The 13,498-nt window shown below is 36.7% G+C and overlaps 1 protein-coding gene across 4 annotated transcripts in view; it reads right to left on the bottom strand.

Moving 5' to 3' along the window:
* The window catches only part of LOC136866294 (sorting nexin-4), a 166,599-nt gene that overhangs the window by 91,743 nt on the left and 61,358 nt on the right, over positions 1-13,498 (bottom strand). For all 4 annotated transcript variants that reach the window (XM_068226685.1, XM_067143124.2, XM_068226687.1 and 1 more), the window contains one exon: positions 5,336-5,473. In XM_068226685.1, coding sequence (XP_068082786.1) covers positions 5,336-5,473 — 138 coding nt within the window. The remainder of the gene's footprint in view (positions 1-5,335; positions 5,474-13,498) is intronic.

Raw genomic sequence — 13,498 nt, 5'->3', positions numbered from 1 at the left:
ATCCCTTGATCGCACCTTTCAGTTGCCTCTTAAAACAGAGGATACCGTGGTTGAATTCTTAGTCTGTGTCCCCCACTCACAGGGGGTTTCACGCTCTCTTTTAGTGCACTATGTAATGAAAGAAAATGTGAAGCAAGTTGGAGCAAAACGTATGCTTGGAACCTTTAAAATTGAATATGCTGCCTGAACAGTTAGTCCTACTGAACAATGGAGAACACCAAGTACTTGAAATTAAATTTCTCAGAAAAAACTTTATATGAATTTTCTTCGTATCTCTGATAGTTTTCCAGAAAAAATTGTTTGTCTTTGTTTCTTTCACGTAAAAGCATTTTGACGGACTGTGCTCAAATTTGTCAAGCATACAACAGGAAGCTTTTGTTAACTTATAGGCTACTTCCTATTACGGAGTATCTTACACGAGCCATGCAGAGAAATAAAATGTGAAGCAAGCCATAGGAAAATGTATACCTGGGACTCATAGAAGTGAATAGCCTGCCTAAATGATTAGTCCTATTTAATAATGGAGTCAGCAAGTGTACTTAAAATTATATTTCTTAGAAAAAAAGTCTGTAAATGTTTCCTTTGTAACAGTATTCCAGAAAAAGAGGTTTCTCTGAGGTTTAATACAACACAATCTCTTATGTAGGCTATGTAGCAAAACAAAATGTGAAGTAAGTCAGAGAAAAACATAATCCTGGGACTGTTAAAGGTGAATAAGCTGGCTGAGCAGTTAAGTCATTAAACATTCAAGCAGAACAGGTGTACTTCAAATTTGATTTGCCAGAAAAAGGTTTAAATGAATTTTCTTCATAACTAATAATTTCCAAGAAAAAAACGTTTTCTGTGTTTTAGCGTATACTTCTCAGGTTTCACGTGTGATGTCCTTACAGTGAACAAATAAAATTAACCACAAAATGGAAGAAGCTGCACCCTTTCATTTGAGAACTGTTACACACATTTGTATGTGATTCACGACACCCACTCGCGCTCTCACCTTCCCTTTACTTTTTGCAGTAACCAAGTAAAAACCATATACAACGGACTCTGCTTAAATTTGAAGACCATACACTAGCACGGCATGAGTATCTTATTTTAAATGCCTTTGATTACCAAGGAACATAAATAGATTAAACAAATTACAAAACAAAAACAGAAACACACTTGGTCAGCTATCTCGGCATGCAAGTTCACTGTAAGATACTCCACTGATATACCAAGAGATCATTTTACCTTTAACTCAGTCACAATCTTCCTGATTCTTAACATTCTTGAAGTTATGACAAACGTTAGCGATACGTGTTGGAAATGTTGTATACTGCTCTTTAGGAAACCGTTTTAGATTATTTCTATATGCAGGCCAATTACAGTATCTCATGTTTGTTGTTTGCGTCATCAGTCCATAGAATGGTTTGATGCAGCTCTCCATGCCAGCCTATCCCGTGCTAACTTTTCCATTTCTACGTAACTACTTCATCCTACATCTGCTCTAATCTGCTTGTCATAGTCACACCTTGGTCCACCACTACCGTTCTTACTGCCTACATTTCCCAACAAAAAAAAAAAAAAAAAAAACTGAACAGGGCATTTTAAGATGTGTCGTATCATTCTATATCATCTTCTCGTCAAACTTAGCCAATTAATTAATTGAAGGAACAAGAATCCACCTGATCGATACTTTCACTTTTATTTAGCCTTAGGCTATTTCATAGACATTAAATTAAAAGTTCAGAACATGTTTCGAATGCATTGCATTCATCATCAGCTGCTTACATTTGGCAAAAGTAAAATTAGCTAAGAACAGTCTCACAATTTTCTTAAAACCTTAAAAACAAGTGTTAGTAGTGCATGTGTGAATGGATGTGGGGGGGGGGGGGGGAGGGTAGAGGGGGATGCATTGAAGGCAATTGTTAAACTATGAATTATTATTTAAAATCTTAATGTTAAAAACACTGATGGACTAAAATATAGTTCGCTGTAAGTCTTGTGAATTTTCCATAAGTTCGTTGATTACTGAAGAATTTGTATGCACTATGTGAAGTATTTCTGTTGAACTGTTGGTAAAAAGTTTCTTTAAGAAGGCATCCGGTGTTTTCACGTCTCTTATCTCCTGTTGGGTGGAGAGGTGTGGCTTGTTTCGAATATGAAGTTTGCTATTTGTAGTTTGAATTGCGAATTTTTTCCTGCCGGTTACAGGTCATGATACAGACGATCCAACTTTTTTCAATTCAAACTACAAATAGCAAACTTCATATTCGAAACAAGCCACACCTCTCCACCCAACAGGAGACAAGAGACGTGAAAACACCGGATGCCTTCTTAAGGAAACTTTTTACCAACAGTTCAACAGAAATACTTCACATAGTGCATACAAATTCTTCAGTAATCAACAAACTTATGGAAAATTCACAAGACTTACAGTGAACTATATTTTAGTCCATCAGTGTTTTTAACATTAAGATTTTTAATAATAATTCATAGTTTAACAATTGCCTTCAATGCATCCCCCCTCTACCCTCCCCCCCCCCCCACATCCATTCACACATGCACTACTAACACTTGTTTTTAAGGTTTTAAGAAAATTGTGAGACTGTTCTTAGCTAATTTTACTTTTGCCAAATGTAAGCAGCTGATGATGAATGCAATGCATTCAAAACATGTTCTGAACTTTTAATTTGATGTCTATGAAATAGCCTAAGGCTAAATAAAAGTGAAAGTATCGATCAGGTGGATTCTTGTTCCTTCAATTAATTAATTGGATCATATAGTCGATACGGATATGAAGTGGATAGTATGTAACAAATTTAGCCAAATCGATCTCCTCTCACCAATTCAATTCAGTATCTCTTCACTCGTGAATTGATTATTTTAACCACAATGGTTCAATTTTGTCTGTACTGACTTACATTCAATTTGTGAAGACACCTTTCCGCCTTGTCAATACTTCACATTTTATTGTATTACCTCCCGTACATGTTTCGAGAGCTCAACTGCTCTCTTCCTCAGCGGTGCAAAACATCAAACAAAAATCCTTGGACTTGACAAATTTGTACAATACATTCATCAATAAAAGAAATTATACATAAAATCCTGAAATTGTTTCAAGAATTTCTTCCATTTCAGCTGGTACCAAATTTGTCAAAATTGTCTGAACCAAACAAACATGTCCCAGCTCCTGTGCCTGCTGCCATTGAATTTGACTGTTAAAAATGATTTGCATGGTCGGATGAGATTAAGAGGAGAAATTCCGGTTTATATGAAAGGTCTTAGAACTTTAGCAGTGTAAATAAGGATTTACGGATAGGAGAAGTTTTCAAGAACAGAGCAGACAGCCTTTCAAATTTTAGTATACAGTATAGTGACTAAATAGGTTTTATCCATTTTGTGATTTGAAAATTATTTTCTTTTTTGAAGTTTTTACTAAATGACATAATAAGGATAAGTGAACATTTTGCTCATTTGTTGCTTAAAGGGGCATAACAGCTAGGTCATCGACCCAGTGAACTATTTTGTGTCTAAAAAGGATGTTTTTAATGATTCCAAGATTTTATGTATAATTTGTTTTATTGATGACTGTATTGTACAAATGTGTCACATTCAAGGATTTTTGTTTGATGTTTTGTACCGCTGAGGAAGAGGGCAGTTCAGCTCTCGAAACATGTAAGGGAGGTAATAATGAAATTTAAAGTATTGACAAGGCAGAAAAGTGTATTCATAGATCTTCATTTGTGATTCAAACTATTCATCTCACCTTCAGCATTCTTCTGTAACACCACATTTCAAAAGCTTCTATTCTCTTTCTTTCTGAACTAGTTATCATCCATGCTTCACTTCAATACAAGCCACGCTCCAGATGAAAGTCTTTGGAAACATCTTTCTAATTGCTATATCAATGTTCGAAGTGAGCAAATTTCGTTTAAGAAAGCTCTTCCTTGCTTGTGCTAGTCAGCATTTTATGTCTTCTTTAATTCTGCCAACGTTAGTTATTTTACTCTACTATTTTAATAATAAAACATTAATATTAATAAATAATAATGTTCCTTTGAAATTGAACGTTCGCAGATATATTAAAGAAAACTGCTTCACTGTGTTAATACTGCTGTCATGTTGGTTTCCTGTCCATTGGCAGATTTTCTGAGACTTTCGGAAAACCACAGAGACAGTCTTTCTGAAGATACAAAAAAAAAAAAAAAAAAAAAAAAAAAAAGGCAGTTGGAGAGTGTGTCTGCCGTTATAATTAGAACTGCCCAACGTGATTGTGACTGGCAGTAGGTAAGGGGGCCTGCCATTACAATGAAAACTCACTAGCCCACTCTTCACATGAGAAACGATATATGGCGACCTCCCCATCGTGTTTCTGGGGTAATATTAAGAGCTATGCAATTTAATATAATCTTACAATGAGTACACTACTTCACTTGGAATTCTGTAAACAATGTAGAATTCTATAGTGAAGCCTGAGCACATCAGCTAGTGAATAAATTATATTTAGAAATTACTTGAAATACCTGAAAAAGAAACTACTTAATTGAAAATAGAATGACAAGTTTTGTCCTTGAAAGATCATCAAATTCTATCAAATCACACCTGAGAATATTAAGAAATGTATAAACATTTATTTAAATTCTATGTAAGCCCTTAAGTACTTGAAATTTGGAACATATCTGAATGAAGTCCTCCCGCAGTGCTTCCTCACTCCTTACTAGTCTAGCATAGAAAAACTGAAGAACATAACAGTTATAAATTAACTGAGTCAAAATTGAAAAGAAATGGCTTCAAATATCACAAATTAACTTCAGCCAGGCAATTTGCAAGTTAATTTTGAAATTCCAAGCTAGCTAACAAATCATTCTCTTGATCACAATTGAACAGAGTCAGCAATCTTGATGACAAAACACAGAACTAACATCAATGGTTACAATTTTCACTGCGATCGGTATTGACAGTTATCAGTTAAATCAGTTACAGTTGATGTAAATTAACATTTTATTTTGTAACATCAATGGTTTAATGTGTCAAGATAATTTTTTCCAAATGAAAGAAATATGAAATTAAAGCATTCTAACTTGATTTTTTGTAGTCTACAGTAGTGTTTTATTTTTGGCTAATTATTTCAAAATGACAGACTGAATCTCCTAGCATCATTCTAAAGATACGTTTCACTGCTATTAATACAAATACTTTGAAATTGTTTCCAAAATGTGTCTGTTAAATACAAGCACCTTCCTTGAAGAGTACGACACAGTTTAATAAATATTACATGAACATTAAATAGAGGAGACCTGGGAGCAAATAAACTTGGCAAAAATAAACCATCCTTTGAATTATGTTAACACACCTGGAGTCCATCACCCATTTCTTTCTCCTTGGCACTCCACTCACTGAAGACGCGACCATAGTTTGCATGAAGTTTATGGATACCATACAACCGTTCTACCATCCTTGCACGCACACGTAGAAGGTTGTTGAGATTACTCTGTGAATAAAATGTTCAAATGTCATCATTATTCCTTCAATGACAGACATTCTAATAAATTAAGAAAATACATCCTGTCCTCAATTTGTCAAATGGAATTCAATGATCTTCATAACTTTCAAAACTGAAGGAGTTCCAAGAACACAAAATGCACTCATAGTTCATAAAATATTTAGGAAGAAAAGAAGAGATTGAAAGAGCTACATCGTTCAACAAAATGAAGTGTTTATGAGATACAATTTCAACAGAAATATGCCACTATCATGAAGGCAAGACAACCAAAATTATATACTAAAACATGCACAGAACAATACATAGCAGTACATCTTTATAATAGATTCTTATGCCTTTCAGCAATCAGTCTGCAAGTCACAGTGAATTTACTAAATGTCATCACATACCTCTATTTGTCACTAGTTCTGTGGCTCCCTTTAGTTGTACAGTATACCTCATCTTTAAATCACTAGAAAATGAATCTAATAATTGTTGTGTTGGTTTCCCTCTACTTTTCTACTCCATGAACGAGTTACTATTCCACTAGGTAACCTAGCCTCCGCCATTCACCTCGCATGACCCCCATTACCGATGCTGGTTTATGCTAGTTCCCTCCTAACTAAGCCCTAATATTTTAAAAATTCTTGGTAAAAATTAACATATATACTGTCCACCTGTTCAATACAATAAAATGTTACCACTTAAAATTAAATGGCTTGTCTAAACATTCGATACCTTAAAACACACTAGTTCTATGTCCGGGCATTATGAACAAAAAATATATATGTGTTTAACCCATAAGGAAGACATTTATGACATCTTAGCACTCTGAATACAATAAAATGTATAATAGGATATCTAGTGTAAAAAGATATAGAACAAAGTCCACCACTGGAACATTATTTTTTTTTACTATTTCATTTACATCACACTGACATAGATAGGTCTTACGATGACGATGGGATAAGAAAGGGCTAGTAGTGGGAAGGAAATGACCGTGGCCTTAAGTAACGTACAGCTGGTGTGAAAATGGGGGACAACGGAAAACCATCTTCAGGGCTACTGACAGTGGGGCTACAACCCAATATCTCCCAAATACAAGCTGACAGTTACGTGACCCAAACCGTGCAGCCACTTGCATGGTACTGGAACATTCTAATTATCTTAGGTACCCACTGTCCATACCAATACAGCTTCATCACAGACATCCTTTGCAGGGGGCAAATTGTTGATGAAGGCATTGCAATCTGATGGGAATACACCATTTTTCACCAGATTCAACAAGTGTTAAGCACTGTGTTTTCTTTTCATAGCAATGTTTGCTCAATCAATTGCACATGGATTCACCACAAGCTTGTGGAAATCATTCTTCACACTGTACTTGAACAGCATTGTCAAACAGTTTGCTTGGAAACTAAACCACTTGACATGAAGCCAATTAACTTCTCATTCGTAGATCTTTCGTTTGCTCCTTCATAACTTGTTTCATCAGCTGGTCTGAATCAAAATGTTACTTTTTTTTTTTACGTCCCACCAACTACTTTTTCGGTTTTCGGAGTCGCCTTGGTGCCAGAATTCTGTCCGGCAGGAATTCTTTTACTTGCCAGTAAATCTACTAATACCAGGCTGACGTATTTGAGCACCTTCAATGCCACCGGAGTGAGTCAAGATCGAACCTGTCAAGTCAGGTTCAGAAGGCCAGCACTCTAAATCCTACACACTATCGCAGCTCCGTTGAATTACAGTATACAACCGAGATTTCTTTCTGGCCATTTTGATGGCAACTTTACACTCATGTGGAGTACAAATATTTTTATAATAATAAATTTTATTGCGCACAATGTGCAAAATTTGTTTAGTACATCAAGTAAATTACATTTCACTCAAGGAGAACTTTGTTCAGAGCAAAATTGAGTCAGAGACACTGTTCTCTTCTTGCACTTCATAACGTGATATATATCACAATGTACATTGCACAATACACATACACACTACTGGCTGGCCCGGTAGTAGGATTTCTTGGCACAGATACGGTGGTGAAAGCCATGTACTCCAAAGCATGTCACCAAATGTCTCAACTCATATGCCTCTTTCATCCAATTCTTATTTATCAGCGAGTCTGCACAGTAAAAATTTTCCTCGATCGAGTCCCTTTTCTCTCATAGTTCTCGTAACAGTTCCTCGTATGCCGGAGTTTGCTGTAGAGGCATTTGCAGTCTTAAATTCTCTATCAAGAGGGTTTCCTGAGCTAAAACATATACATACTAGGATCAGGTGAATTTAGATACCCCTAGAACCCTCTTAAGGTATTTTGGTTTCATGCTTTCCAGTTCTTGTAGCTGATTTCTTGATAGGTAATCCCATATTACTTTAATCCATATGTGAGCGTTGGTAGCACTTTGACTTGGAAACGTTTCATGGCCATCTCCAGTGACATTCTTTGCAGATGTTTGATATCACGCTTGTAAGTGCAGCAGCTAGTCTCTTCTTTATGTGTACTGAGAAGGTCGTCCCAGAGACTTATAGTGTGATCCCCAGATACGTGAACTGGTTTTTCCGTGTTAATGTATATCCCCCACACACAATGTAGTCCCCTTTCAATAAGCGTCCTCCTCTCCAGAATACCATTAATTCTGTCTTCTTTTAGATTCATCCTTAGCTCGTCATCTGCCCATTGTGTGATAAGCTCCATCCGTTTTGCAAGTCTTTTATATTATCAGCGGCTAGTGCCATATCATCCGCATATATGTATATAATTACATCTTGTGCTCCCTCTTTGATTTTCGAAGCGAGATCCTGGGTCAGCGCATTGAACAATAAAAAGCTCAATGTGTCCCCTTGTAGCACTCCGATGGTTTGATCTATCCAGTCTGATTGGGATACCGAGTCACTGATCTAGACTTGGTTTGCCGCTAGTATGTTAGCTATCAAATTCGTCAGATCCGAGCGTCCCACGAGGCTTCCCAGTTTCTCGATTAATTTCCTTCTATTGACAGTGTTAAAGGCTTTGGTGTAATCAATGAAGATTACATACTTCTTCCCGTGGGCTTCTGTTCTTTCCTGTATGTCCTTTAGCAAACAGCTCACCACTATCAGGGTGGATCTCAATTTCCGGAATCCAAATTGTTCACCAGGTAACAGTGGTTCCATCAGGTTACTTATTTTCTGTGCTAATAGTTTGGTGAGTATTTTAAATGCCATTGATTCCAGGGCTATACCTCTGTAAGATTCTGGTTTAGTCATTTCCCCTTTAAATCCTAGGATCGTTTCTCCTTGTCATTTATACAACAGCTTTATGACTGCCTTCCACCATGCATTGGGTATGTTACCGGATTCCACGCACTTGTTCATTAGCATTGTCCACACTGGTTCTAGATAGGGTAGTGTAGCTTTTAGATGTTCTGCGCAGAGTCCATCTACTCCCAGTGCCTTGTTAACCTTGCTTGTTAAGATGGCCTCTCTCACTTCCTTGCTTGTGAAGATAGTAGTTCTACAACTTTCCTCTCCTCTAACTTCGGTCTGGTTTCCTTAACGGCTAACACAACTCTCATATGATTCTCCCAGGTCTCCATAGGTATGTCTGCAGGGAATCGCGGTCTGCCATGGTCTAAGTGCCTTATAAGGGTTCTTCTCAGCATCCTTTACAAGCTTTTAGTCTTCCTTTGCCCTAAATTCCCGCTCTTTCAGCTTTAGTAGTGCCTTGAATTTCTTTCTCGCTGTCTGGTAGCATTCCAAGTCTTTTTGTCTTTTGTTCTTCTAGCTATGTCCAATTTTTCTAGTGTAATTCGCCTTTCTAGGTAACACTCCTTGTCAAACCATTTTTGCGCTTTCCTGGTGTCCTCCCTGGCTGCTGTTGCTTCTTCAATGAATTTCGTCATTCCTGCCATGGCCTCATCCAGATTTCCCTCACTGATATCTTGTAGTAGGCGTAGTATCTTACCAGTGATCTCCTGGAGCATATGTAGGTCCAACCTTCCCTCTATCCTTTGTGTTTTTGTTTATTCATATGTGTGTGTTTGTCTTGAGTGTTGTTCTTACTGGTATATGTTTCCTGATTAATGCTGCCTCATTTCTTATTAGGACGTTATGTTCCAATGCATCGAAGCGTCTAATGAATGCGAGGTCTATGGTGCTTCCCTCCGTTGTGGCATATGTATGGGAGTGCCTTTTCGTCATTCACTAATGTGAGCCCTTCACCTAGCAGTTAGTCCAGTACTATTTCCGCTTGTTATTTGCTTTATTTATTGGGCAATTCAGGTAGCCCGCAATTGTCACTTTTTTATTCGCCTGTATAGTGTCTAATGCTCTCTGTATACCATCTACTATGTCTATTACGCTGTACTCTGGTCTGTACTATATGCCTACTAATGTTCCTATTTTATTTTGATCATCAATTGATTTTCCTCCTTGAGAATTGTTTCAAAGGGGATATATTTCGAGTTTGATTAGGCATGTTATTCCACCTAACGGCCTTCCTCTATCGCCTTTCCTCGCGAATGCATGAATGTTATAGAATCCTTTCACTTCACATTTTGATTCCGCGGTAATAAATGTCTGTCAGTAGACAGATGTCAAACTCACTGAAAATGTCTCTCAGCATCTATCTTAATACGCCTTCTAGTTCTTCTACATTCCAGTTGAGAACTTTCACTCGATCCAGTTCCATCTGACAATCTTTTCTTGCACCTCCAGGGATCTCAAAAGGGCAGTCATTACGTCCTTTGGCCAAAATGCCCGCTCATGTACTTGTTCTTTCATTGGGATGCCTATTTTGAACGCTCTCCTGGTATTGCTGTCAATAACCATTTAACAGTTTATTGTTCCCGACACCCCATTTTCCCTTAGATATTCTTGTCTTCTTCTGTGGTTTCTGGGGTCAGATGTCCCAGATATAGCCATGCGTCTCCCTGTACTGCCTTCAACTTGCTTTCCCCTTGTCTTGTGCCCCTAATTCTTTCTCTTGTTTCCTTTTCTCCTTCCCCCTCTGATACTCGTCCACTCCTGGATCCCCTTCTTCCTCTCATCATTTCATCCGCACCAGGTTTAGAATTTCTTTCGGTTCTGGTAACCATCACAATTTCTACTTCCTCCTTGGATTCCATCGTTCCTCTTGGGTATTTTTGCCTTTCTTGCATTCTTGTCTTATTTTGTATTCTCACAAATATTTTTGTTTCCAACATATCTCCATTGCAGCATGATTTGAGTCAACCTCGAGGTAGTTATGACCACTCTCCTTAAATTGGAGGTTTAAGGTTTTCAAGTTGGGGTGCAATAACGAACCTAGTAGATCTATTTCCATACTTGTTTCATAAAGTTACTGCACACAGATACTATGTCCGGACACTTGTGTGCGCTTGTAAAGAAGAGAGATGAGGACATGTTAATTTTAGGTTTCTCGGTTCTTTTGATATTTCCCACTTGATATGGACAAAGAACAACTGTGCATTCAATGCAGTTTCTCATGACTAATTTATTGGTACCAATATGTCGATATCCCAAATAAAATGGACATAGCACTTATGTGTTTTAAGGTATGAATATATAAGGACATGTTTCAACCTGTGTTAAGTTTGTCTTCAGCTTGATGTACAAAAAATAAGACATACATATAAAACAGTAGTACATGAGGAAAAACTAATAAGAGAGAAGAAATTTAACAGTATACAATAAAAACTCAATTTGGTTTAAAATATTTATAATTCTCCAGTCTTGCTGTGATTAAAATTAGTGCTGATTTGACTAGAAATAAGTCCCGAGTTGAACAAAAATTGGTTGGCTGGAGGAGTATCGTTCAAATCAGGTGGACTGTTTTCAATGGAAATGTCAAATATTATTGGTTGTCAATGTTGGAACAGAGTGAAATTTAGGCTCCATATTTCTTCAATGAATAATAAAATCAAACACTACAACACATTTATCAAACACATTGGGTTCTTAAAAATTAAGATTTTGATCATGTCATTCTAATTTAACGGGACATATCAGCCATACTCTCATGCCTAAAAGATAAAGATCAAGATACTGATTACTCTAGTCAAAGTGTTACATAAAGAAATATATGTGTTATAAAAATGAGGAAAATTGTTATAAGTTCCCAAAATACAATTTACACAATTAAAACGTTTAAAAATATGTCCGAGAAAAATTAGTAATGTTGGTGCAATCTTACATTGAAATTCTTAAAACATTTTTAAAATAGCCAAACTGTCCTTATTTACATAAACGATAAGAAAGTACATGGCTAAAATTATGGCCTTGAGGTACAAAATCAAAATGAATGTAATCTGGTTAAAGACAACACAAATTTGAAGTCTTAGAATGGCAACAATGAACCTTAAGTGGTTTAATCATTTAAAAAATACATTAAATATTTTTGTAGAAAGTTTATAGTAGGCCTATTATCATAAACTATAAATTTTCTACAAAAATATTTAATATCTTGTATAAATGATTAAGCCACTTAACCCTCAATCACACGCGCCGAGGTGAAATCCACCCCAGTTGAGTTAGATACTTCGACGCAGAGCGCAATTTGTTTTGCAGCCGTTTCTTCTTTTAGGTACCTTCCTAACACCTCCCACTCCAAACGCTCAGCCATGTGCAGGCAGTTCCGGCACAGTCGTCAAGGAGGGTACACCTTCAAAGTTGGACCGATGTGAAATACACCCCGTGTGAGTGCTTGCGTAACACCTTTTTTGTTTCAGTGTATTGTCGAGATATGTGCCCTTATTTGTTTCAACACAGCTGTGTTAGGCATATTGCATGAGTTCTATTTTCATTTTGTGTTTCCCATGGGGAGAAACTTATCTGACAAGAAAATGGATAATTTCTTCATCGAAGAGGACAGAATAAGACGTTCATTTGATTCGGTTGACAGTGATGAAGATTCTCTTGGCAGTGACGTCAGCAACGGCAACGAGGATAATTTAAAAGACAGTGAGCATGACTCGGAAACTGAACAGGAGGTACTGAAAGTGATTGAGATGACGATTTGCCATTAGCACATAATTATGTTAGACATTTACAAAGGAAAGGATGATACCGTTAGGAAAAAGAATCCTCCGCCAGGAAATATAAGAATTAGGGCAAGAAACATAGTTTCCATAATCTCCCTACTGTGAAAACTGCAGCTAAACAGGCAAATACTCCTCATGATGCTTGGCTATGGAACACAGCTTCACTTATTACGAAGGGTGTGCTCCGGAATAAAGGCAAGTACCACCCTCCCACTTCCCCCGGAACTTCCTAGTGAATTATGTGTGCAACAGCTGATTGATACAGTATATTTTTAGTGTTAACTACATGTTTCAGACAGTCAACCATTCCATTCCTTGTATGACCCACTATTTTCTCTGAGTGGAAGGAATTTTACAAGCCACATTTTGTGCTGTTATTTCCAAATATTTTCTCGAATAAGTGTGTGTTGAAACTGTACAGTTTTCATGATTTATTACTCCTTTTGCTTAACATAAACGAAATACAACAGACAATTCTCATGGTTGGTCCGTATTGAAGCTGACTATAAGCAAATTATCACAAAATAATTTATTCTATTGTACCACCCATTCAATACAAGCCACGTGCTACGTGGGTGAAATTAACATAATACTATGTACACTTCTTAGGAACATGTTTCGCCCCTTGTTAAGGGCATCATCATCCTGTAGGTAACCTTAAGGTCAAAAGTCAGAATCATTAACCAATCATACAACAAATACACTGAAAATATGTTACACTTTAAAAACATGTTAAGTTAACATGCTACAATTATAATATGGAAAGATGCCTATTACAAATTAAGAGTATTGAGAATAACTAGTGTCTGAACACATGGTAAATAAATTTAAAAGAATGTAAATGAAGACTAAAAATAAAAAATGTTTAACGAAGACCATGACTTTGCAGGTCTTGGGCTAGTAACAGTCGTGAAAGATTGAAATCTTTTGGGTATAATAATCCCAAGAACTCTGTATCTGAACTTGATACAAAAACAATGTCCAATAGTTACAGTATAAACAACAGCTAGAGATT

Source organism: Anabrus simplex, chromosome 3 (assembly GCF_040414725.1).
Source record: "Anabrus simplex isolate iqAnaSimp1 chromosome 3, ASM4041472v1, whole genome shotgun sequence".
Classification (NCBI taxonomy): domain Eukaryota; kingdom Metazoa; phylum Arthropoda; class Insecta; order Orthoptera; family Tettigoniidae; genus Anabrus; species Anabrus simplex.
The sequence above is the reverse complement of the archived record's forward strand: the minus strand, read 5'-3'. Positions and strand labels throughout refer to the sequence as shown.